The sequence below is a fragment of the Patagioenas fasciata genome, chromosome 2 (genome assembly GCF_037038585.1).
Source record: "Patagioenas fasciata isolate bPatFas1 chromosome 2, bPatFas1.hap1, whole genome shotgun sequence".
In the NCBI taxonomy this organism is placed as follows: Eukaryota; Metazoa; Chordata; class Aves; order Columbiformes; family Columbidae; genus Patagioenas; species Patagioenas fasciata.
Genome location: NC_092521.1, coordinates 129,372,353 through 129,394,971, shown reverse-complemented (window position 1 = coordinate 129,394,971; position 22,619 = coordinate 129,372,353). Strand labels below are relative to the sequence as shown.

The window sequence follows — 22,619 nt, the reverse complement described above, 5'->3', positions numbered from 1 at the left end:
GGAGTTGGGGCACACTGAACCTAACCTGCAGTGAAAATTAGGGAAACCAAGACTAGGAAGTGGTTAGGATAGCTGTTGGGGTTAAGCTGAGCCTGGGGAAAGGGAAGTATAGAAGTTCACTTGTTTAATTGCTTACGTTTTTTTTTTTTTCCCCCTCAATACCCAAATCCGTGATCAGACATTTCTGTTAAAATTCAACAAAAATTATCAAGACAAGACTGTTGTTCATAACAAACTGCAATACCAAAGTGAAAGATATTATTTCTTTAGCCTTCACAATAAACAGAAAACTAATAGGCTTTAGTCTTTTTGTCACAGTACTTCTACAGACCATCATTGGTGTAATTATGACACTAGTGTATTCAATAGCTTGGAGAAATACAAACAGATTGCAGTAACATCCCGCTGGGCTATCTTTCAACATATGTCTGAGCTAAATAGAGTTGAAAGAAAGTTCATCAAAATAGATTTCTCCAGACTGACCAGAATTAGGTCCATATCGTTACCCTATTTAGGAAGCACTGACATTTTAATTACTTTAGGCACCCATCTGGCACAAATCACAACATTATTTAATTTCAGATGGTCTCAGATATTAACTTTGTTTCCCTCTCAGTTAGACTGTGTCATGAATGTGTGAATCATGTCATTTAGAGTAGGAAAGCAAACAACAGTGATTTCTAACTCATGATCTTGAAAAGATCTGGCAATTGCTAATGGTGGGAGATTTACTTTGAGGTTCAAATCACATTTCAAATGACAGTGAACTGAACCTGTAATTCCTTAGTTTCTGTTCAACAGCCTTATTCTAGTTCATAGATGTTTCACTTTTACTGGTAAGAGTTAGCACATTCGCACTGGATGCCAAATATTGACTGAATTAAGCCCAAAAGTTTGTAGTTCTTAGTTTCCTAAATAGGTCAAACAGTCTGAAAAAGTTTAGTACATTTAGCTTTTTTATATTTTCATGTTTTGCCACAAGGAAATTATTTTATTTATTTTGAAGTTTCGAAAACAAGCAAACAAAACCAACCCAACAAAAAACCCCAAACAATTCTTCCTTTAGAGATTCTGTAAGGAAAATCTTTGCTCTTGAATCCAAAATCCCGGCCATGTTGGACTTAATCAGACACATAGATCACCTCTGCTAATTAACTAAAGGATTATAACCAGCAAAGTCAGCTGTAATGCACCAATATGCAAGGTTATACTTTCAAATTATTTTCCTCTGAATTTTATCTAATTTTTATTCAAAGGTGTTAGTTTTTTGACAATACACTAGTCAGACCTAAATACTAGTTTTTCTAAAAAGCAAACAGCACACGCTCATTTAAATTTTTTCAGTAAAATTATCCTTCTAAAGTTACACCCTTTATACCTATATATCTCAGGTGCATCGCAAAAAATACAAAAGAGCAGTAATTTGTGTTAAGATATGTAGTGACACAGGTTATACATCAGATAGCTTTAAAAGACTTTGCTTTTTCTTACCACATAGATTTCTTCAAAATCAGCAGATTACTATACACCAACTTTCAAGACAGCCTGTAACAAAGGAAAGCCTTTTCCACCCAGCAGTGTGGTGCTCAAATTAAATTTTGAGATTGGGATGAAACTGAAGACTTTAGAACGATACTCAATTAATAATCTCAATATTTTGCAAAGCAACACCATTCCAATGTACCCATTGTTAACCAACATTAAGGCACTAAATTAGTTTCTGTTCTTCACTGTTATGCAGCTGCATTCTGGTTTATGAACTAGGAAATTGTTATGAGAACAAGAAAGAAATCAATGAGACATAAGAATAAAAAAGTATATTTTCCAAGACTTCTTCTAGACCAACCTCATCACTCATCAATACTTGTACACTTGGTCAGCTAGAAGGGGTTCATTGGTACAATTAACATTCCAAAATTGTCACTGTCCATGGTAACATAACTTAAAACCTCCTGAGGAAAATGTCTTTATTTGAAATGACTTTCAGTGCTACACCATCAGCATGAGAGCTGTTTCTTAACTTTGTGCCAAGCTTGGCCATTGCCATCTGGAAATTCACCACTTCAGTTCCTATTGATATGCAGCTAACTAGTTTTGTTCTGATACATCAGTTCATGTAACCAGTCTCACAGAGACAACAGCCACCTGCTTGAGACTTCCAGTTTTGTTTGAACACTAACAGCATCAGCCTGTTCCATCAACTTCTGAGGCCAGCAAGAGAAATGATGTCTTGGTCTTCCCCAGGGCACTTCACAGCCTGGCTAAATATCATGTGTTAACATGGAAGAAGAGAGCAGATCACTTAGGCCAGGCTCTTTGGAAACTCTGCTCTGCTTACTCCAGTGAAAGAGAACTAAATACTTTAAAAACTGAAGTAACTAGTATCACGCAAGGCAAAGTAAACTGGAGGTGACAAGGCTGGATGCTTGTGAGGAATAACTGTTTTTGTCATACATGTCTGCTGTGTTTTGCTCATCATCTGCGCAAATATATCCAAGATCTCCTTTAAAGGATTGAGGGGCAAAGCTAAAGAGTGTTTTTTGGATGCTACAAACATCTAAAAGGTAGTCCAGATGGCAGGGTCAGAGCTGCATCATATGCTCCCAGTTGGAATCTAGAGGGTAGAAGGCAGGAAAAATGATTCCTTACTGTAAGAAATAAAATGAATGCCCTGTCTTTGCATAAACAAGCTATTAGCAATTGATATTATTAGGAGGAAGCTGCATTTCAGAGAGATGGTTTTAACATGTTTTTCACAATAAAAGATGTTTATTAATTGAATATAAACAACAAAACATAAAACCACAGCAGAGCTGTAGCAGAACATGCCTGAAGTTCTGACTGCTCATATGTTACTGTCAATAGGTTATAAATCATGAAGATAAGTTCTCCCTTTCCTAGGTAGTAAAATGCTGCAGGAGAGATGTGACAGTTCAGTGATCTCTAATTGCCCTCTTGCCCTCACCACAGCACACAGTGCTTAGTTTTCCAGGGATGTTCATTATCAACAGTGCAGCCTCCTGAAAAGTTTTATTTCTGTGTTTGTCTGGATGCCCTTCCTGCATGACCTTGCCTTTCCCAGGTGCTTCCCTTGGCTAATCTGCTTTCTTGACCTTCTGCTGGCATTCACTCTAGATATCAAACCCACATCTTCTCTGCCCTCTTTCACTTCTTACAGAGATATCTCATATCCTCAGCAGCTACTTAAGTCTTCTCTCTGTAATGGCTATGTTATTCTGAACTCTTTAAAAAAATGAAAAAAAAAAAAAAAAGACACTCTACACAAAACTATTGTTTCAGTTCAAGTCTCCATATCAACATCAATAAATTGTACATGTATTCTCCATCCTTTTTGGTACCAGAATGACATTTCTATCTTACTAGCACTTGGGTGATAATAAAGGCTTTTCATACAGAGCCCTTGTACAAAAACTGACATGTTCTGGATTGGAAGAGTGGGTAATAAAGCCAGTAATACAATGTACAACTCCACAGACTATCAGCACATTGCCCTGAGGTATGCCTTGAAGAGGCTTAAATTGCAAAGGAGAAAAAGAGAGGTGATATTGTGGTGGGGGAAGGAAAACATGGCATAAACACCGCCTAGTGCTTTTGCCCTGTTTGCAGCTACACGAGAGTTATTTGTCACCTAATGTGCACCTGAAGCAGCCCAAGTGAGTCAAACTACTGGATGCCAGCCCTGCATTTTCTTCTCAACCACACATTCCCATTCCCTCTGTGGCACACATCTGACCATGGCATGAACTATTTCATCCTGTCAGACCAGCAAAAACACAGGACAGCATCTTCATCTGCAATTTCAGCTATTCTCCACTCAGCCTTCGTGAAAGATATACAGTGCTAGGGTGGCCACAGTGCTGGCCAAGCTCACCTTGATGCCCATTCTCGGTTTTGTTCCCAGCAGCTTCAAACTTTGTAAATTATCTCAGCCCAGGCTACTCTTTCAGTCATCCCTGGAAAACTTCACATTTTAATGCAAGTGCAAGGAACAAAATAACAAAGAACAAATTCTGAGCTTGCTCTCCTCCATACCTGGGGACTAGGAATGCCCACTCACCCACCATCTGAATGGGGATGCCTAACAACAGTGTCAGAGACTATGCATAACTGGCATGTTTGAGCCCCTTCCAGTGGCACGTCTAGCACCAGGCAACGGGAAGATAAGATTCTTGATGTAGATCAGCCTTTAAAACGCACTGAACTAACTGCATCCAAGACACAGATGTTTCAGGGCAACATGGGACCATGGCATATTCATCACACCAGCCTGCTTTCAGCCCTGCACTTCATCAGAGCATTGGCACTGAGGCAGCTTGCATTCCTGCAGTCCTCCCAAGACACCTTCTTTGCTTGCTCCCTTGCTTGCTTGTTTGTTTTGAAGCAGCCCTGGTCCTTTCCTGTGTTTCTCCAGATCTGCCAGGAATTTTGTGTTCCAGTGTTCACGTTGCTGGGACACATTTCCTCACTCTGAAAAGAGTGGGACCCCTGGACTGCTATAGATGTACATCTGGGTAACACAGAAGTAACAAAACACGGCTGTTTAAAAAATCACGTGATTAAGCTTGAATCCACATGAATTATAACATAATACAATGGGGCAAATCTGGCTGTGTACCAGCACTGAAATGGTGAATGACATCAGAAGAAATAAAGGTCATGCACACAAACTAATTCAGGTGTAAAGCTATCTCGGTCTGGGAGAAGAGAAAGACTGCCTGAAGTGGGAGAGTTCTTCTGGATATAAACTTTACAGTGAAAATAGGAACTATTTCTAGAAGACAGTTATTCTACTCGCAGGCTGGATTAGTTTGAAATAAAAAGGCACATACAATAAATATATATATTTCAAGTTCAATTGTGTATAAAATTGAAATACCTTCTACACTGAAATATAAAGTTATTGAGAGAAAACCTTGGTTTTTAAAGAACGTCTTAAGAAAATTTAGTTCGTTCAGTTAAAGACAGAGGTCCAAACAAGACTATAAAATATGGCTTCTCCAATTCACTGCCAAATTTCTCTGCAAGCAAATTTATATTGATATAACATATGTTAAACATGAAAAAATTATATACTACATAGAAAGCATGTTTTGATAGGAGTGGTATTGTTTTCAGTAAAAAAATCCCTCCAAAATCTCAGGCAATTCACTTTCAGTTGACACAATCCTTACCATCTTTCACCTAAAGTTGCAAACTTTATCATTCTAAGCTAATTATAAGCCAACACACATGCTGGCACAAACAACGATGGTTATCACTTTTGGCTGAATGTTGAATTATTTGCAACTCATTCCCATTTGTGGAACTCCATGTCAGCTTTGTCCATACACAATGCAATTCCCTTCTACTAGAAGCTTTTCCTCTGGCTCATGGTCAGTTGCACACTAATGTATGGTGGTATGACTAGCTGAGCTCAAGTATTCACCTTCGGTGGGTGTGGTACACAGTGTTCAACTCCTACTTCAAGTAACTCGGCTGTCAAGGCATACGAAATTAATTCTAAGTGCAGGAGAAGAAATACATTCTCTGAAGTTGAAAAGCTTGCCAAAGGGAAAAGTAGCATTAATAAGGAAATTGTAGTGCTCATTTACTGCACGCAACTTTTCAATATCTTTCTTGCAGTTCTGTAATAGCATAACCAGTGAGAACACAAAAGGCAGGTGGATGAAACAGTCAGAAAACCTGGCCCAAAAAAAAGGATCTTTACCATTTGCCGTTAACAAGCACTCTATCAGCAATTTCCAGAGTTCTGTAAATCACAGGTACTCAAAACAACAAAAAGACATATTCCCACTGACGCGCGGAAACAACTTTACAACCTATAAAGTCATAAAACTTTACAAGTCACAAGGTTATAAAGCAGATATGTTTTTTTCGACGTCGGGCACAAGGAGGATCGTTCCATCATTCATGAGCAACTTCTAACAATATGAAATGTGTCTAAATACAGTAAGGTGTTACATATCCATAATGACCCCAGGAACACCTATACATATTCATAACATTTCCCTGCTTCTTATTAAAATGAGTCCCAGGTAATCATTTCCATAGTCTCCTCCTTGACCTCACCCTGTTACACCTGCGCAGTGCCATCTGGTGGTCTTGAGGAGGGGTCTTTGGGGATCTTTGAATGAGGGCTCCTTCAGCTTCATCACAGTGAATTTTCTACCTGTGGCTCATTATGTTGAATTGACTGGAACCCAAGCTGCGAAGTCAATTGAAACCAGACTGCTTTCCCCCCTTTGCTGTATATCTTCGTTATCTCATCTTCTCAAGTTTACATCTAGGTGCTGTAAAACTTCATACCTTGGCATTCAACAATGTTCTGTTTTTTCTTAACATAATTGGTTACATAAAGCTCTAAACTAGGCACCCTGAAAGTGTTAGTTAGTTCCCTCTATCACCACAGCTACCATCAGTGAAAACAGCAGCTTCCAAAGAGGACAATCATCACTAGCACTTGTGCATAGTTAGGAGCATGGTTTATTCAGAAGAATTATTCTGTTGTATCTCTAAAGTTATACACAGATATATACTTCCTGAACCTATTGTCGTAAAGCCAACAGAAGGCAGAGAAAACATAAATGAAAATTACCTTGCTATGATATAGGTAGGCGTGGGGAGCTATGGAACTTGGGGCTCATCAGGCTGACAAGCTGGACTCTTGTTACAATTCCGCAGAAAAAAATCTGAATATTTTCATACACATTAAAAATCCTGCAAATTTATTTAAGAAAATCAAATTAAGTGCTATATCTTAGCAGCAGATAACTCATATTTATCTAAGAGAAAATTCTGTAGTGTGCCAGATGGAAATTTGATTAGGTAGGTGGCAGGAACAACAAATCGTAAAAAGAACAGGTAAGAGGTTAAGTAGGAGGGGAAAACATTTAAATTCTTGCCTTTGACAGTGAAGTTCAGATTTAACTGAGGTTACGGGGACTAAATAAAGGGAAGAAAAATTTTTGGAGCAGCGAAGACATGGAAATTAGTGTATCATAAAGAGAAGAGTGTGAGAGAGAAAATATGGCAGTGTATTTAGAGTCTTTTTCCTCCCAAGACTGGTAACAGGAAGATTTGTGGCAGACAGGCTACAATGGGATAATACCAGAATTATAAATGAGAATATAAAAAGGGGAGACACAAACAGCTAAAAATATTCAAGAAAAAAACCCCTCTTCATTAAAATGGAAAAGCACTGATAACATCTTACAGTTTGGACAGAACTGTTTTATTACATAGGTACAGGTTACGTTTAACATAAGCTGAGTATATGCTTAACTTTGTGTATGTCCCTAACCTTCTACACTAAGAATATTCTTACTATTTTACTTTGTGGCAAAACTTGAGCTTTAAGATTATGCAGAGGACGGCTTAAAAAGCAAACAGGACAAATTTGTCCATTTCAATGGGAAGCAAAATAGATGTGGAATTTATGCACCTAAGATATGTATACAAAACGGGGGGGGGGGAGAAATAAAAACAAAACACACAAACAAACCATGAACAGGCTTTTGCTAACTACAGCTGTTAAACCTATTTTCATTCACTTAACTCTAAGGATTTGATTGACAGCATCAAAGCCATTCAGGAATGGTTTTATTCAGGAATCAAAATGATTATGCACACGTCAAATATCTATTATTCAAGGTCTTACTTGAAATCAGCATGTTATCAATCTCTGGGAAAACAGAATAATTAATCAAGTTGACATAAAATTGCTTTCCAAAATAATCACAAGCAAGTCAACAAACGAGATTTGTTTCTTGCCTTTTCCAGAGGGGAAAAAAAAAAAAATAGGCTTATTTGTAAACAGATGTACATGAAAATGGCCCGAAACCAGGCAGCTTTAAGCTTCAAAGTTACTCGCTCTTCATAAACAAAATTTCAGCTCACCAGATGAGTGAAAAGAGAAACAACAGGTCTATCTTGCTACAGACATTCACATCAAGATATTTACTGCCTTGCTATCTCTGTCAAATCTGATTATAAACCAGGGATCAGCAAGCAGGAGATTAAAGGCTCATCTGAGAAGATGGAACAAATGAAACTGACAAAAACTGCCCAACCTGTGTCAGTTTTACAGAAACAGTCATCCAGACAGAGGAACTATTGGAATTACAGATATGGGGGCTCTCAGTCTCTCTCTGGCTTTGAAATGTAAATGAAAACCGCCGGAATTGTCGAACAGACAGTGCTAACTTTTTTATATATATATCGTGGGAGTCTCCTCACATTAACAAGCTTTGTGGAGCACAGGAGTAGCATTATATTAGACAGAGATCCTTGCTGATCCTTGGGCTTTCTCTACTCTTATAGGTGATTTTTTTCTCCATAGGCAATATAGGCATTCAATCTCTGCTCAGTAAAGAAAGGAAGTGCTTATTGCTGGGTGGTCTGTTAGGCAGGTGCTACATAAGCACTAAGGTCATTCGAGCATTTACCTACCTGAAGCTGCTTTAGAGAAGCCACAGTCCAAAACTAAGAATTGGCCAGCTGTAGAAGTAGTACAAAAGCTTAGAAATAGAGGTTTATGTACATAATCTCTATCAGATGGGTGGTTGAAAGGTTAAAGAGTGATATTTTATTGCTCAAGTAGAAAAAGGAGTGTGGGGTTTTTTTATGTTTTCTTTCCCACTGCCACACAACTAAACAAACAAATGACAGCCCGCCCTTTCAGTTGCCACAATGTCATTTGCATTTATATAATAATGCCAATTACTTTTTACTGATTTTACAGTTTAGCATCCAACTGTGTTTTGAACATGAGATGATGCAAGGTGAAAATAGGTATCCTTCAATTGTCTGATCCTCTCTAAAAACATGAGTCTTCTGAGCATTTATACATATCTTACAGTAGCCTCAATCTCTATAAGCAAAGTGGCACACTTTTGAAGTCTCCTCTTCCAAGAGCAACACCTGAGAGAGGAGGCACACACACACACACAGGCACTCCACACAGAACCTAATTCTAATTTCAGAGCTACGTGGGCCCAAAACTGTGTCTGTTCCTTCATGCACAAGAGCAGGTGCGAGCGCATCCAGGGCACTGTCTCCTATAGAACGCAGAAAGAGTCTCTCCCAAAAATGTGCTGGGTGTAGGAGTAGTGGATCATGAGTACAGAGCAAGTTTAATTTCATTCTCTGGGAACTGCGAACGCAATTTCTCTTGCTGCATCCTGGGAAAAGTACAGCAGCAAAACTATCCTCCCACGGTGGATTTACTAAAGTGCTTTTTTAAAAATGAATGGAAAGGAAGAAAAAGAAGTCCCATGCAGAATAAAACTCCGCTGTTTATACATTTTTTTCCAATTATACCATCTAAAATGGGAGCTCCATTCTGACATTTTAAAAGAATTTATTTTCTTTCAGCTATCAGTAAAGATAAAAAAAAGGGGAAAAATATCACTACAGAAAAAAAAGCCAGAATAATCACTTTCCCTGTCCTTCCCATCCTCCCACTTTTTCCTTCATGGGTATTTTTGCTTTTACTGCCTACATTCTTCACCTGAAGTCAAACCCTCTGTTTATGGCATCACAGTGGTTGCTGTGGAGGTGATTACGACGTACAAAGCCAAAAGCGATGAGTTCAAATTTGGCACCAAAACAGAGCACGTACACTGAAAACAAGTAAATTGACTCCTTAAATGACTGTTTGCTATTGACTTTCATTATCACAATTGTTTTCAGATATGTTACTCCAGTGGTTGTAGAGAGAAAGTGCTAAACTACACATATGGAAGCAAGCATACAACATGAACAGACAGCACTAACACAGATGGCAGCAGAGTTCCCAGCCACGCTCTTCAATCGTGCCTGCTGTGATTTCCATCTTCTTCTGGAGCAAAAACCATACAAACAGCAAAACATGGTAACAGACGTGCACTGCGCAGAGCTGCTCTGACAATTAAAGTACTTCATGTCACCCTTCATGCAGAACATCTATCCACACCAGGTTCAAGATTCAGTAAGTTAACGACCAGAGAACACAGATTCCTGAAAAAGCTATTAGTCCATTATAATTCCTTTTGCTACATGGATCAGTTTCATGCCCACCTTCTTGCATATAGGCACATTTAAAAATACAACTGTTGAAATACAGGTTCTAACTCTCAACAAACAAGTTAAAGATCACAAACAGCAGAAATCCAGCTTGGCATTTGCATCACAAAGGCAGCCACTGCTGATTCTTCACAACTTTGCTAGCAGATATAGTCCTTAATTTTTCCCTACATTAGAAAAATCATAAATTACTTAAATTAACTGAATTAGTTTCTAAACCATGTGTTGCCTCTAACTTTGACACCTGAAGTACTGTAAAGCCCAAGGAAAATCATTGAACAAAGATTTTTGAGTCAGACATGTACTGATAGAAATGCTTATCCATCTACTTCTTAAAAGCAAAACCTGCAAAGAGCAGTGGGACAGAGGCAAAATGAAATATCAGACTTCAAAAAACAACAACAACAAATCACCCAGTTGGGGACAACACAAGCAAGAGTAGAATTTCAAAACTGAGACTTTAATGGCCACAGAACCCAATGAAAGATCGTATTAAAATATTATTAAGCAAAGAAAGTGTCTCTCTAAACAACCTTTTATCATGAGTGCCTTGAGAGTGCCCACGGCCCAATGTACCCTATTACATGTTTGCAGAACTGTTAATAAATTAATTATACTAAATAGCTGAATTTACTAGGATATGTGTGACAATCACCGTTAATAGCAAAAATAGCTCAAAATATAAGCCCTACTCCAAAAATAAGCCCTAGCTACAATTCATTTAAAAAGTCAATTTAAATAGTGTCCAGGCAGCTATAAATGTAAAAAAGTAAGCATCTTTTGGAGCAAAAATTAATATAAGACCCTCTCTTATTTTGGGGGAAACAAGGCAGGAATAGTCGTCATTCTTTTTATTCAGAGAGCTACTCATACGAGCAAATTATTAGCTTGTCATAATATATTTTCTGGAATATGTTAGAATAAGGCAGTTTGCACTGTGTTTTGCAAGTGATGCTACAGATCATCAGTGGAATCAGTTTAGCACCACTCACTCTTGGCCTGATTTCTAGGAAGACATGGCTATTATCTAGAAATCCCACTCTTCCAAAGTTTTCAAGTAACCGGTTGCCAGATTTTATGCATTCTCCTTCCTTGGATATTTTCAAGACTGGAGCGGAGAAAGCCCTGAGCAAACTGATCTGATCTCACAGCTGACCCTGAGCAGGAGACTACACTAGAGATCATCCTTAGGACTGTCTCAACCTGAATTATCCTACGCATTCCTCAGGTTTAGACTAGATATGCTACATATAATCAGAACTTAGTGAATCTAAAAATTTTCATTTGAACAAAAAACAATACATATTCTACTCTCATACCATACCAATAGAGAATTCTGGAACTTCCTTCTTTTTACACTGAGAAAGTAATAAAATAGAGTTTCCGTTTGCAGAATACAAAAGCCATTGGCTAAAAATGTCCACCTGCCATCTAATTGGCATTATGGTGCTACAGGAATAAAATAGGGGAAAGAAAGCTAGCCATGATCCAGGATGCATCTTCACATTGACCCTTCCTGCAATGAAACAAGTGCTCAAGGCTATTAAGAACTCTGAAAAACTGTCAGGTGCCAATCATCACTTCTGTGAGATCGTTTGTCTGCTTCAGTTGCTTCAGTCCCTGGAACAAGTGACAAAACAGAAGAATCCAAGAAGTCGAGAAAATAAGCTCAATGATTGATACGGTACATACAGCAAGCAACTATGTTTCACAAGATCAAGTAATTCCACGGTAAGAATCCCCCTTCAGTCACTACAGTTTGTGCAAGATGATCCTTTTCCTACCTTTAAATTTTTAATATAGTAATATAGTAATTGAGCTGAGACTAGCTTCTCAGCCTGGACATTAAGAAAACAAAGACTACACACAACACAACAACAACAAAAAATGCTCCTATTCTGATCAGACCATTCCCACCTTGCAGCGAAAAATAATAAGACATCCTCCTGTTGCACAATGAATAAAACCAGTGATCAGTTCTTTTTTGCTTCATTAGAACTTGCCTTGGTAGGCCAAAGGCTCGAAGCAATTTAGGCTGCACCCAGCTGTACCATTAACAAAAACAACTGACCATCCCTCAGGCTACTTCACTGTTAACTGAAATCAATACCTGGACCAGGAGCTGGCTGCTATAGAGAATCTGCAAAGCCCAACGTCATCCAGACTCGAAAAGACTGTGTTTCCCTAAAGCATTTCTCCAGTTTTTAAATGGATTTGAGGACCTGAATATCTCTTGGAATTCCAAATACCTAGACAGCCAAAAATTCACACCCCTAGCTTATATAAAAATTGAAGACTGTGTTCCCATCTCCTCTAACTCAGGTTTGAACATCATAAGCCATATATCATTGATGCTGATATGTCATTATCGGGATGTCTTCTTTTTTAAAATTATGCAGAATCCTGGAGATGTTCTGCCCAGGACAGAAAACAGTAACTCATCTGCTTTGTGGTCCTGGCTGATGTGAATGCATCGCAAGGGTGCCTTGGGCCTTCTGCATACAACTTTCTCATTACAGAACCTCCTCTCACCTCCTAAAAAATGTTATTCACTCCCACTTCTTGTCTAGCAGCGATCATGACCTCCCACATTAAGCCACAGTGACTATCAGCCAAAAAGGGTGAGGACACCTGGTTACACTACGCAAATTTACTCAATCCAGCTTCTGGAGAAAGAGTATCTCTTCTCAACCTCCCATTCCTCCCCCTCATTACAAATGCCAGCAGTTTAGACAGCTCCACAGTTTCAGAGCTTCAGAGTGAAAAGTATCAAACAAAATACTGGAATGGTTTGCATAGCAATGCTCAATGCAGTCACTGACAATAACAAGTCTTTCTTCTCCTTTCTTTCCATAGGGTCTTGGGTCTGTTATCACAAACTAACAGTTCTACTTTAATCTGCCTTCAGGAGAAGGTTCTACTCGCTAATTAATGCTTGAGCACAAGTCTTATGAGCCCCAGAGAACTGGGGCTGTTTAGCTTTGAGAAAAGGAGGCTGAGGGAAGACCTTGTCGCTGTCTACAACTACCTGAAAGTAGTGTGTTGGTTTCTTCTCCCAAGTAGCAAGTGATGGGACAAGAGGAAATGGTCTCAAGTTGCACAAGGGAAGGTTCAGATTAGATATCAGGAAAAAATTCTTCACGGAAGGGGTTGTGAAGCACTGGGACAGGCTGCCCAGGGAATTGGTTGAGTCACCATCCCTGGAGGTGTTTAAAAGACATATAGATGAGGCTCTTAGGGACATGGTTTAGTGCTAGAGTTAGGCTATGGTTGGACTCTATGATTGTGAGGGCCTCTTCCAACCAGAATGTTTCTATGATTATAATCCCTACTCCTCATTTCTACTTTTCGATACTTCGCATAGGAATGTGGCATCAACAACTCCTAATGAAAATTGGTCATAGATGGCACACAAAGATATTTTTAGATCTCACAGTGCACAAAACAAGACCACAAAGCCATGTTTTACACAACACTTCAGTTTTATTTGTTTAGCAGATCCTTCAGTATTTACGTTCCAAACGCAACAAAGTTGCTTTTTTCATGGAAATGAAGAAAATCACTTCCATGATACCACAACAAAGTTAAGTTAAGGCTACATGCTACTAAATGAGTCAAGGTACAGCCAGTGCAATACCTTTTTAACAAAAATACATTTATTTGCAAAACACTCTGCTCAAATAGCAATCTGCATGCTATCTGCAAGCCCACTCACATGGCAAGAGGTGTGAATTTGCATTTGCTGGCACAGTCTCCCTGCCACGTGTCACTTGTCTGGTCTATAAACATTATTAAATTAATCAAAGAATGCAGCTATATTTTTGTTTCCCTTCTTATTTAATGCTTCAGTGTCTTAATCAGCACTAATTTAAAATCCAGCAACAAAACAGAGTGTATTGAAGTGAACCTACAATAACAAGATTCCTGGTTTAACTATTAAACATAGGTGTATTTCAAATCCACTATGATTTTGTATGAATGGAAACACTACAGCCTCCACCCGATTTCATATGCACAGGGACAGAATACGAAAATGCTACCCTACAGTTTTATGAGAAAGAGAGGTTGAATCCTGAGAGAATAAAGACATTCCAGGGTTTGTGATGGCTTATCCTTCTGTTTCTCAGAACAGCACTGGGTAAAGTCCAGCCCAAATACATATGGGAAAGCAGTCAGAGCTGCCACGGTTCCAATCAGTTATTATGGCAACTTGATGAAACAAATTCGGAGCATAAACAGACATTCCAACTTTAGGTAATGGACAAGATGATTCATTGTTTCAACATGGCACAGCCAAATGGAAAGACAAAGACAGAGATGCTAAACTGAACACTAAGACTGGAAACTTCCAGATGTGAGTATAAAATGCCCCCGAGCCAGGGTTACTCAAAGCATAAAATACTTCAGAAGGTACTAAAATGTGATATTTTCTATAGTTCTGTCAGAGTAATCATTTCACCTAGCTCCACAATTTAAAAAAACAAGAGCCAAATGATCAGGAAAGTGATTTCCCCACCCCCCCTTCCCTAAAGCATACCTTGCACTTCCCAGCAAAGTGATTTGTGACTTCTCTCTGATTAAAACTAAACAAATCTTTGTTAAAAAAAAAAGGGTCAGAAAAATAAATCTGGTTATGGAATGGAGGGGAAGTATTTGGTTTCTTAACTACATTTCTGTGCCAAAATTAGTTTTAAATGAATATCCTAAAACTGTATTTGGAGTCTACTTCTAAGATCTAGATGGTGAATTTGTCACTCTATTGTAAATTCAAATTTAGAATAATTTATGGATTTGTAGCTCTGATTACTTGCTTCTAATTGTGCAAGTTACAGTGCTAGGTTTTATCAGTATCATTAATAACCTCTTCCATGAATTAGGTGGAGAAAAGCACATCAAGTTGCCATGTAACAGGTACCTGCTGGTTTTATCATGCACATTTCTGGCCATGAAAAGTATTACCTTTCTTACAGTAACACAATTGTGTACAGCTTTAAAACAAACAAACAAAAAAAACCCAACGTACATAGGATGGAACTTAACTCCTAAATCACACAAGTTCTTTAAAAAGTTCTACCTGTTATGTCTATACTCTGATTAAGATAAGTCAAGAGGTATCAGCTGGTACCTTCATCAAGGAAAAGGATAAGCAAATTAAAACACGTTTGGTAAACCAACCCCTCTTGTTTTTCAGGTCAAACCCTTCATTCATCTGTCTGTTTTGAAAGCTATGCCTTCACAGCAACATCTGTATTACATATAGCAAACATACACTCACTGAGTAATGAGACCTCAAAAGTGACTAAGGCATCTAAGTGTTAGTAGATCTATGTAGAAATAACACAAATGTTCACACTCTGTGCACATATAGGCTAGAAAAATATGTTAAGATTTGGTCTACTAACAGAGTATTCCAGGTGATCACAGATAAGGTTTACCTGCTTCAAGAAGAGAATTTCTATTCTTTTATGTTAAACAGATTTATACATATATAAAGAAATACATATATACAAAAATGTCTACTTGAATTTCAGACATTTACTTTAATAAATACTACAGTAAGCCATATGTAATAAGTGAGGCGTAGAGAACTATGCCTCCAGCAAAACAGAAGATTTGGTTATGACTACCTCAACATGACCGATAACATTATTTCCCAGGAGACCAAGAAGGAAAACAAGGTATAAGCCAACAGAAAATACTGAGGCACATTCTTGAATATTTCAAGAAGAAACACGTGGAGACGAGAACATCTGAAACTGGAAAGCTCAAGCACTTCATTTCCCTACCATCAACCATAAACTTAGCCCAGGCCAAGCCAGTAGCAACCAGAATTCACCAGCATACATGCATACATCTAAGTTTATATGAGACGAAAACAACAGACAGGTTTGTAGGTTTTTTTTCCTTCCTCCATGTTCTTCCATCAGTTTAACACAACTAGCAGAGTCCACTTCTCCGGAGCAAAAACCTGCTGACTTCAATCCTTACTGCACTACAACCTTTCAGCTACCCTCAGAAGGAATAAACTCTGAACAGAAATGAAGACAACAGTTTTTGTCTTATTCTGTGACATCACCAGACAGGTGAAGGCTAAAATAAGTCAGTGGGTCCAGGTGAAAAAGATGTCTGTGTCAGTACAGTTCACATTTATTTATCCAGCCTACTTGGCCATGATCCAACATATTGGCACAATATCAACTGATTTAGTTGTGCTGGCTGCAGCATAGAGTACTTCCACTCCCCCACCTAAATTTGTGACATCTTGTGAGCAGTTAAAAAAAAAAATCATATAATTTAAGAAGTAATCATTTTCTGCCTAAAGCATCACCTACGTGTACAAACACAATTCCACACATACATCCAGCACTATTTACTTGTGCTATTTTCCCCTGGTAACTGTTTAAATACTAAGGATGAAGAACTACATTTTTACTACAAAACATTCACATAGCTTTAAAAAAAGGATGTAAAATACCACTTTCTCTCCAGAAGTTATTTTTGGCAGTGTCAAGTAACTCAAAACATCTTTCTGTTTCACAGCTTTTAGTCACAAACTTTCCATATCTACTTCTCAAAGGAGGAGATCTTTTCAAACAAGTATTTTAATGTTTTTTTAAGTAGTACAGTAAAATACTACTTCGTTTACATTGTGGTTTCTACTACACTACTCCCTAACATCTTCTGCTTACAGAATATATGTAAAAGAATTCTGACTAGAGCCATCCATCCAGGTTTTCAAGCTCTTGGAAGATTTTACAGGTAAGATGCCAATGCTAACCCAACACTAAATCATTTTAAAACAGGCTTTTTACAAGACCATTAATATTCATCATCTAAATAGGATCTTGAACTTTTCACTGGAGTCTTGACAAAGACTTTGTTTGCCGTCTAGACCACAATGGGTGGAAATGCTAGTCCTACTCTACATTGCTTTCCATGGTATGAAACTTCAAAAAGTGTAAGACAAGAACTTCTGCACATGGGATCATAGCAAAAAATTTCATATTTGTGTTTTAGAATATTTGAAAAGGATAGAAAAGTCATGCTAATTACTGATATAAAAGGTGAAACGAATGTCAAAGCTGGCAAATACTTGTAACTTGACTCAATTAAACAGCAGGTTTGCTCAGGTGTTCACAATTCACTATGCACCCTGCCAGTTTAGACTCATAAGTGATACCCAAATAAAAGTATCTTAATGAAAACATACACAGAAATATTGTCCTTGGTCTTCAGCTGATGTCAATCATAGCAGTGCCATTGAGATTCATGGGGCTGTGCCACTTTTTACCAACCCAGGCTGGTGGCCCATTGAAATGGCTTTGCACCAAAAAGAGAACAGGAAAGAACAACATTACTTCCCAAAACTGAAAGTATTTCATACTTCTGATACCTCCCAGCTCTCTTGTGAATAGTTCTCACTTCACTTTGATAATTGTGTGCATGCATATATGAAAGAGTCAAACCTATAAATCTGTTTGCCAGTTAAAAAACTGCTGAAAGCCCACATACCACAAGTTTACTTCTAGGTATATCTTATTTATAACTTCTCTAATGCTTTAGCTTGAACATTTTAAGTAAATTTTCCATTCTTGTATGAAGTGGTCAACACTGTCTACAAAATCCAAAATTCACTTATAGTTAATTTTACATAGACTTAGAAAACAGAGTGCATCTATAACACTGAAAATGTAAGAAGCATAGTAAAGTAATACCACACTTCTTTTTTCTCCCCAGAAATAAATTACTAGGGACACACAAATTTAGTCTAATTTTGTTTCTACCTTATATTTGAAGCTGTTAACGGATAGTAAATGACCTGGTAAATAAGTCCAGTGCACCTTGCAAAGACAGCAGAGCAGAAAGAGTGATTACCCTTAAAGCACAGTTGAAAATTAATTGGGATGCAAACTATATGTGCTGCGGTGTAATTTAGTGTTCCATGTTGTTACAGTAATTGCTTAAATGAGAATTTAGTGTCACATGATGCTTTGCAAAACATTTATTAGAAGCAACTCTGACAGACTGAAGCACACCACATCTTTTTGTTTAGCTAAATTAGAACCAAGTTATAAAGTATCTCCCTAATTTGTAGCAGAGCTACTTTTATGATATTTTTTCACGGCAGCATACTGCAGTATTATAAACTTCGCCGTAATTGCACAGCTGTATCAGTCAAAGGTTTTCAGTTTGGCCTGACCATTACAACATATGGTCTGTGGGTTCAATTCTGCCTCTTCTCAGGTCAGTGACAAAATTCCCACCAACTTCACTGTATCCAGGATTTTGGTCTATGTGCCTAGCTACTGTATAAAACCAATTAATAAGATGTATATAACTTCAAGGGATCCCACCAACTCTTTTTTTCATGAGTTATTCCCCACTACCAGCATTACACTCAGAACTAACAGAATAAATATTTATAACTATTTTTAAACAGACACATTTATTCTCTAACTAGATAACAGTTCCTTTCTTGCAAAGTTATTTATTTTAGAGGTTTTCTGATACCCGCTGACAAAACCTTCGCTCAGGCTCTTTTAGTCTGTTTCCTCTTTGCCTTATGAAAGAGGCACGAGCAAGGAAAAGAGAAAAAGAGATGTGGCTGCAAAATCGCTCTAGCTCAGAAATATCCAAGTAATAGTTGGTGAGAGGAGCAACTTCTAGTTTTCGTTCACTTCAGACCTGCACTTGGGAGTATTACTTTCATAGCAAGCACCTTCTTCAGAACGCCATCGCCTAAGATGCCAGGCTCCTCGTCATTCCAACACCTTTGTCGTCAAGATTACTGTGTGCGTTACAGAGCTCTATATACTTGTGAAGAGTACAAATTACTCCTACAGCCAAATTATTTTCTCTGGAAAAGGCACAAAGTTATTTTGAGGACTGACATATCTGACAACAAATAAGCACAAATTAAAGCAGAACTCTAACACAACTTCAATGGTTACTTCATCCTTGAGGGGTTAGGTCGGAGAGTTCTGCAAACACCCTTATCGAAACAGCAGGTTTAAAACCCGCAGAGAATATAGAGCTAGAGCAAATTCTAGGGAGATTTCCAGACACTGTGACCATACCTCCATAAGCAGTTGGGTTTGTTCATCAAAGCAGACAACGGTGACAGCTAAGTGGTACAGTAAAGAAATGGTACATGACAGATTTGGCTCTGAGTAACTGCATTCACCATTCAGCACACAACGGGTCACGAACCTGAACACTTGTTTCCAATAGTTCATGTGACACCATTCCCTTCTATGTTTTCAAAGTCAGGATCTGATTTTGGAAGAACTGTTTGCCGGCTGCTTAGCCTTGGAAGAGGGCATCTATCTCCCTGAACAATTAAAGGGGGACAAGAGCATACAGGATAAGCATTTTTAACAGTGCTTCCTTGGAATTAAGACCAGACAGATGCTAGCCAAAAAAGATTTAGACGACTCTTGCCAGATTCACTGGCGTTTGCCAGGCTGCAAATGCTTTCTGCAATAACAATCAAAGCAGCCGCTGTCAGAGCAAGATGCCAAAATGCAGGCGAACACTATTCCTCTCCCTTAGCTTCGATACGTGGTAAATAAAAGGCATGAGGCGCAGGTCAGCGGAGTTTGGGCGCAGAGAGCTCGCCGCCCGTCGCACCCGCTGAAGGGGAAAGGGAAAGAAGCTCCCACTGCCCCAAAACAGCAGAGCGGGTAAAACAAGTCACAGACAAGTTGGCCTCGGGCTTGCCCCGCACGGACCTCGGGGCTCCCCGTCCCACCTCGGTGCGCACCCCACCGAGCCCCACCGCGGCCGCCCCCCTTACCGTGCCGCGGCTGGGGCTTGCCGCCCGGCGGCTTCTCCTTCCTGCCGCCCGCCGCGCTCCGCATCCGCCAGCTCGCCGCCCCCCTGCCCAGCGCGCCGGCCATGCCGCGGGAGGGGGCAGCGCCGCGCCGAGCCTGGCGGGGACAGCGCGGGGGCGGCGGCGGAGCGTGGGTCCCGCTGCCCGGCGGTGGCGGGCGGGAGCAGCGCGGTGCCGGCGGTCCCGCCTCCGCCCGGCCCGGTGTCAATCAGCGCGGGCGGGCAGGCAGCGCGGAGCCCCGGGCAGCGCCGCCCTGCGCCCCCCGCCTCGCTCAAACCGGAGCGACGAACGGAGCGGCGGGGGACGGCGTTTGGACCCCTGCCCGGCCGGGTCCGTGCGCCGCCGCGGTCTGTGAGGGGACGCAGAGCGACGGCAGCCCCCCTGCTGGTACCATCGGAGGAGGAGGAGGTGGTGGGCACCCGGGACCAGGCGGCTGGCACACTTGGGAAATGGCAGTCCTCTGCAAAAACCTCCTCCTGCCCGCCGGCAAGTCCTCCTACAGCAACTTCCCTGAAAAACATGTGTACGTTACCTCCTGCCATCAAAATCCTTGGTTCTGCACACTCCTGACTCCGTAACGATGAGTAACTCAACCTGAGATTCCCACTTCCCACAAGCCCATGTGTGGTGAGATAGCAGCCTGCCTCCCTCACCTCCCTGGAGCATCCTCTGCCTCACTCAAGTCCCGAGGACTCCCCCAAAATCTTGTCCCTGCCCTTGCTTTGGCATGGGGCTTCCAAAATTTTTGTAAAAGGATCATTGCAATATAAGAAACCTACTAGTAGCTGAAAATTATTGTCTTCTTAAAATCACATTTAGTGGTTAAAAAGTTACAGGCACACAGAGATGGAACACTAGTAAATTTCGGGCAAGAAAAAATACTTTGAAATGCAGCTGTAGTCCCGAGGCTTTGGCAAAGCAATATGTTTCTGAAGTACAAACAATGCGCATAACTTGTGTTTGTAATCTTGATACTAAATCCACCTGTGTGACAAATTATAGCAGGCGCTGCAACAGCCCTGAAAAGATGTTCCACGGTTGATTTTTAATTTTTCATACATATATATATATGTCTCCAACACCTTCACCAGATGTATCCATGTTTCTATCTGGACCCTTTGAAATACAGAGAAAATGTATACAGACTTTGCAATGCTCCTTCTTTCGAAAACAAAACAAAACAAACAAACATTCTGTGCCACTGTATTCCATCTGTTTCCTTTACTTCAAGAAGCTTGTGGAGAAAGATGATTAGGATTCATTGTTATCATAACTTTAAAACTTATTCTGTGGAGACTGACTCAGAAAGAAGTTGCGCTTTTTTTATTAATTTTTGGCTTTGAGAGTCTCTCTTTGGCTTTGAAACTCAACCAACCAATGTGTAAATGAGCCATAGCCTATAATGCAACAGCACTGTTTTGTTCTCTAGTTCAGAACTATCCACTTTTTTTCCAGTGTTGCTCTCCTCCCGCAGCCTCTGCTAATCCGTTATCCATCCTAAGCCCTGAATTCCCACCCGCCGTTCTGCCTCACCTGTGAATTCTGGCTCGCAGAAGTGAGTCAGTCAGATGTTGTCGTCTGCTGAAGCTGTTGGTGTTTGAACACGCTGCATCAGGGGGGGTTTTCATTAGCACTGAGAATGATTCATGTGAGCAAGGATCACTGACCTTGACCTGACGTGTACAGATACACCCCGTGGTGATGGATGTAACAGAATAAACAGTCAGATATGACTGCTTATTCCCTCTTGTAGTGTTGTTCTTGCCCAACTCTATTGCACTAAAATACAAATAATGACTCATTTTCTTACCCTCATAATATCGCATTTAGAAACCTGCTATTCATCTCCACTTGAAGGAACTTTAATAAACACACTCTCAAAATTACTGATTTAAATCACATATATTTCTATCACTTGATCCTCTTTCTGTCATTATTAATAGAGACTACACAAGTGGGTGTGAGGTGTATCATGTCACTGCTGTTTTACATGAGGATGTTTTTTGTAGTGAATAGTCTTTTGTTAAATGTACTTTTATGATAGAATTTACACAGGGGAGGAGGAAGAAAGAAAAACAAAAGAAAGTACATCTGGAAATATATGTCCTTTTCAAAAAATATGAAACTCCAACAGCAATTAGTTGGAATGCAAATTAAGAACAGGGTATAAAATAGTTTTGTAGGGAGCAATATTTTAAATGATATAAAATATATAGCATATAACAAGGAATTAGAGAGGAGAATGAAAAGTCTGCAACAGTTGTATACAAAATTAATATTCCAAAACAGGTTTAATAAACAGGATAAATAAAAATTAAAAAATAATAATGACCTATCTGGAACTTACATGCTTATTTGTCTTTATGCAAAGAGCTATTTTTTCAGAAAATTGCACAGCTGAAAAAATATATTTGCAACCACTTCTTGAAAGATTAATTTTTCCATGATCAACATTTAATTACTTTCCTTTTTTTTTTTTTGCTAAGAAGTGAGAGACACAAAAATCTTTTTAAGTATTGTTGCACAGTATAGTACTTATGATTTAAAGGATCATCACACTTACTATTTTCCAACAAAAGATGTAATGAATAATATAAGCAGCCTCTGTTGAAAAGACACAGATATCATAAAATGATAATACTGAAATGTTATATGATACCTCTATGTATCATAATATCACTCCCTTAGTGTAGAATCATAAGTT

General features: G+C 39.3%; 1 protein-coding gene across 2 annotated transcripts in view; it reads right to left on the bottom strand.

Moving 5' to 3' along the window:
* Window positions 1-20,012, bottom strand: part of ZNF385D (zinc finger protein 385D) — a 422,321-nt gene extending 402,309 nt beyond the window's left edge. For both annotated transcript variants that reach the window (XM_065831194.2, XM_071804956.1), the window contains exon 1: window positions 19,880-20,012. In XM_065831194.2, the coding sequence (XP_065687266.1) occupies window positions 19,880-19,982 (103 nt within the window). In that variant the 5' untranslated portion in view covers window positions 19,983-20,012. The remainder of the gene's footprint in view (window positions 1-19,879) is intronic.
* Between the last annotated feature and the right edge of the window lie 2,607 nt (window positions 20,013-22,619).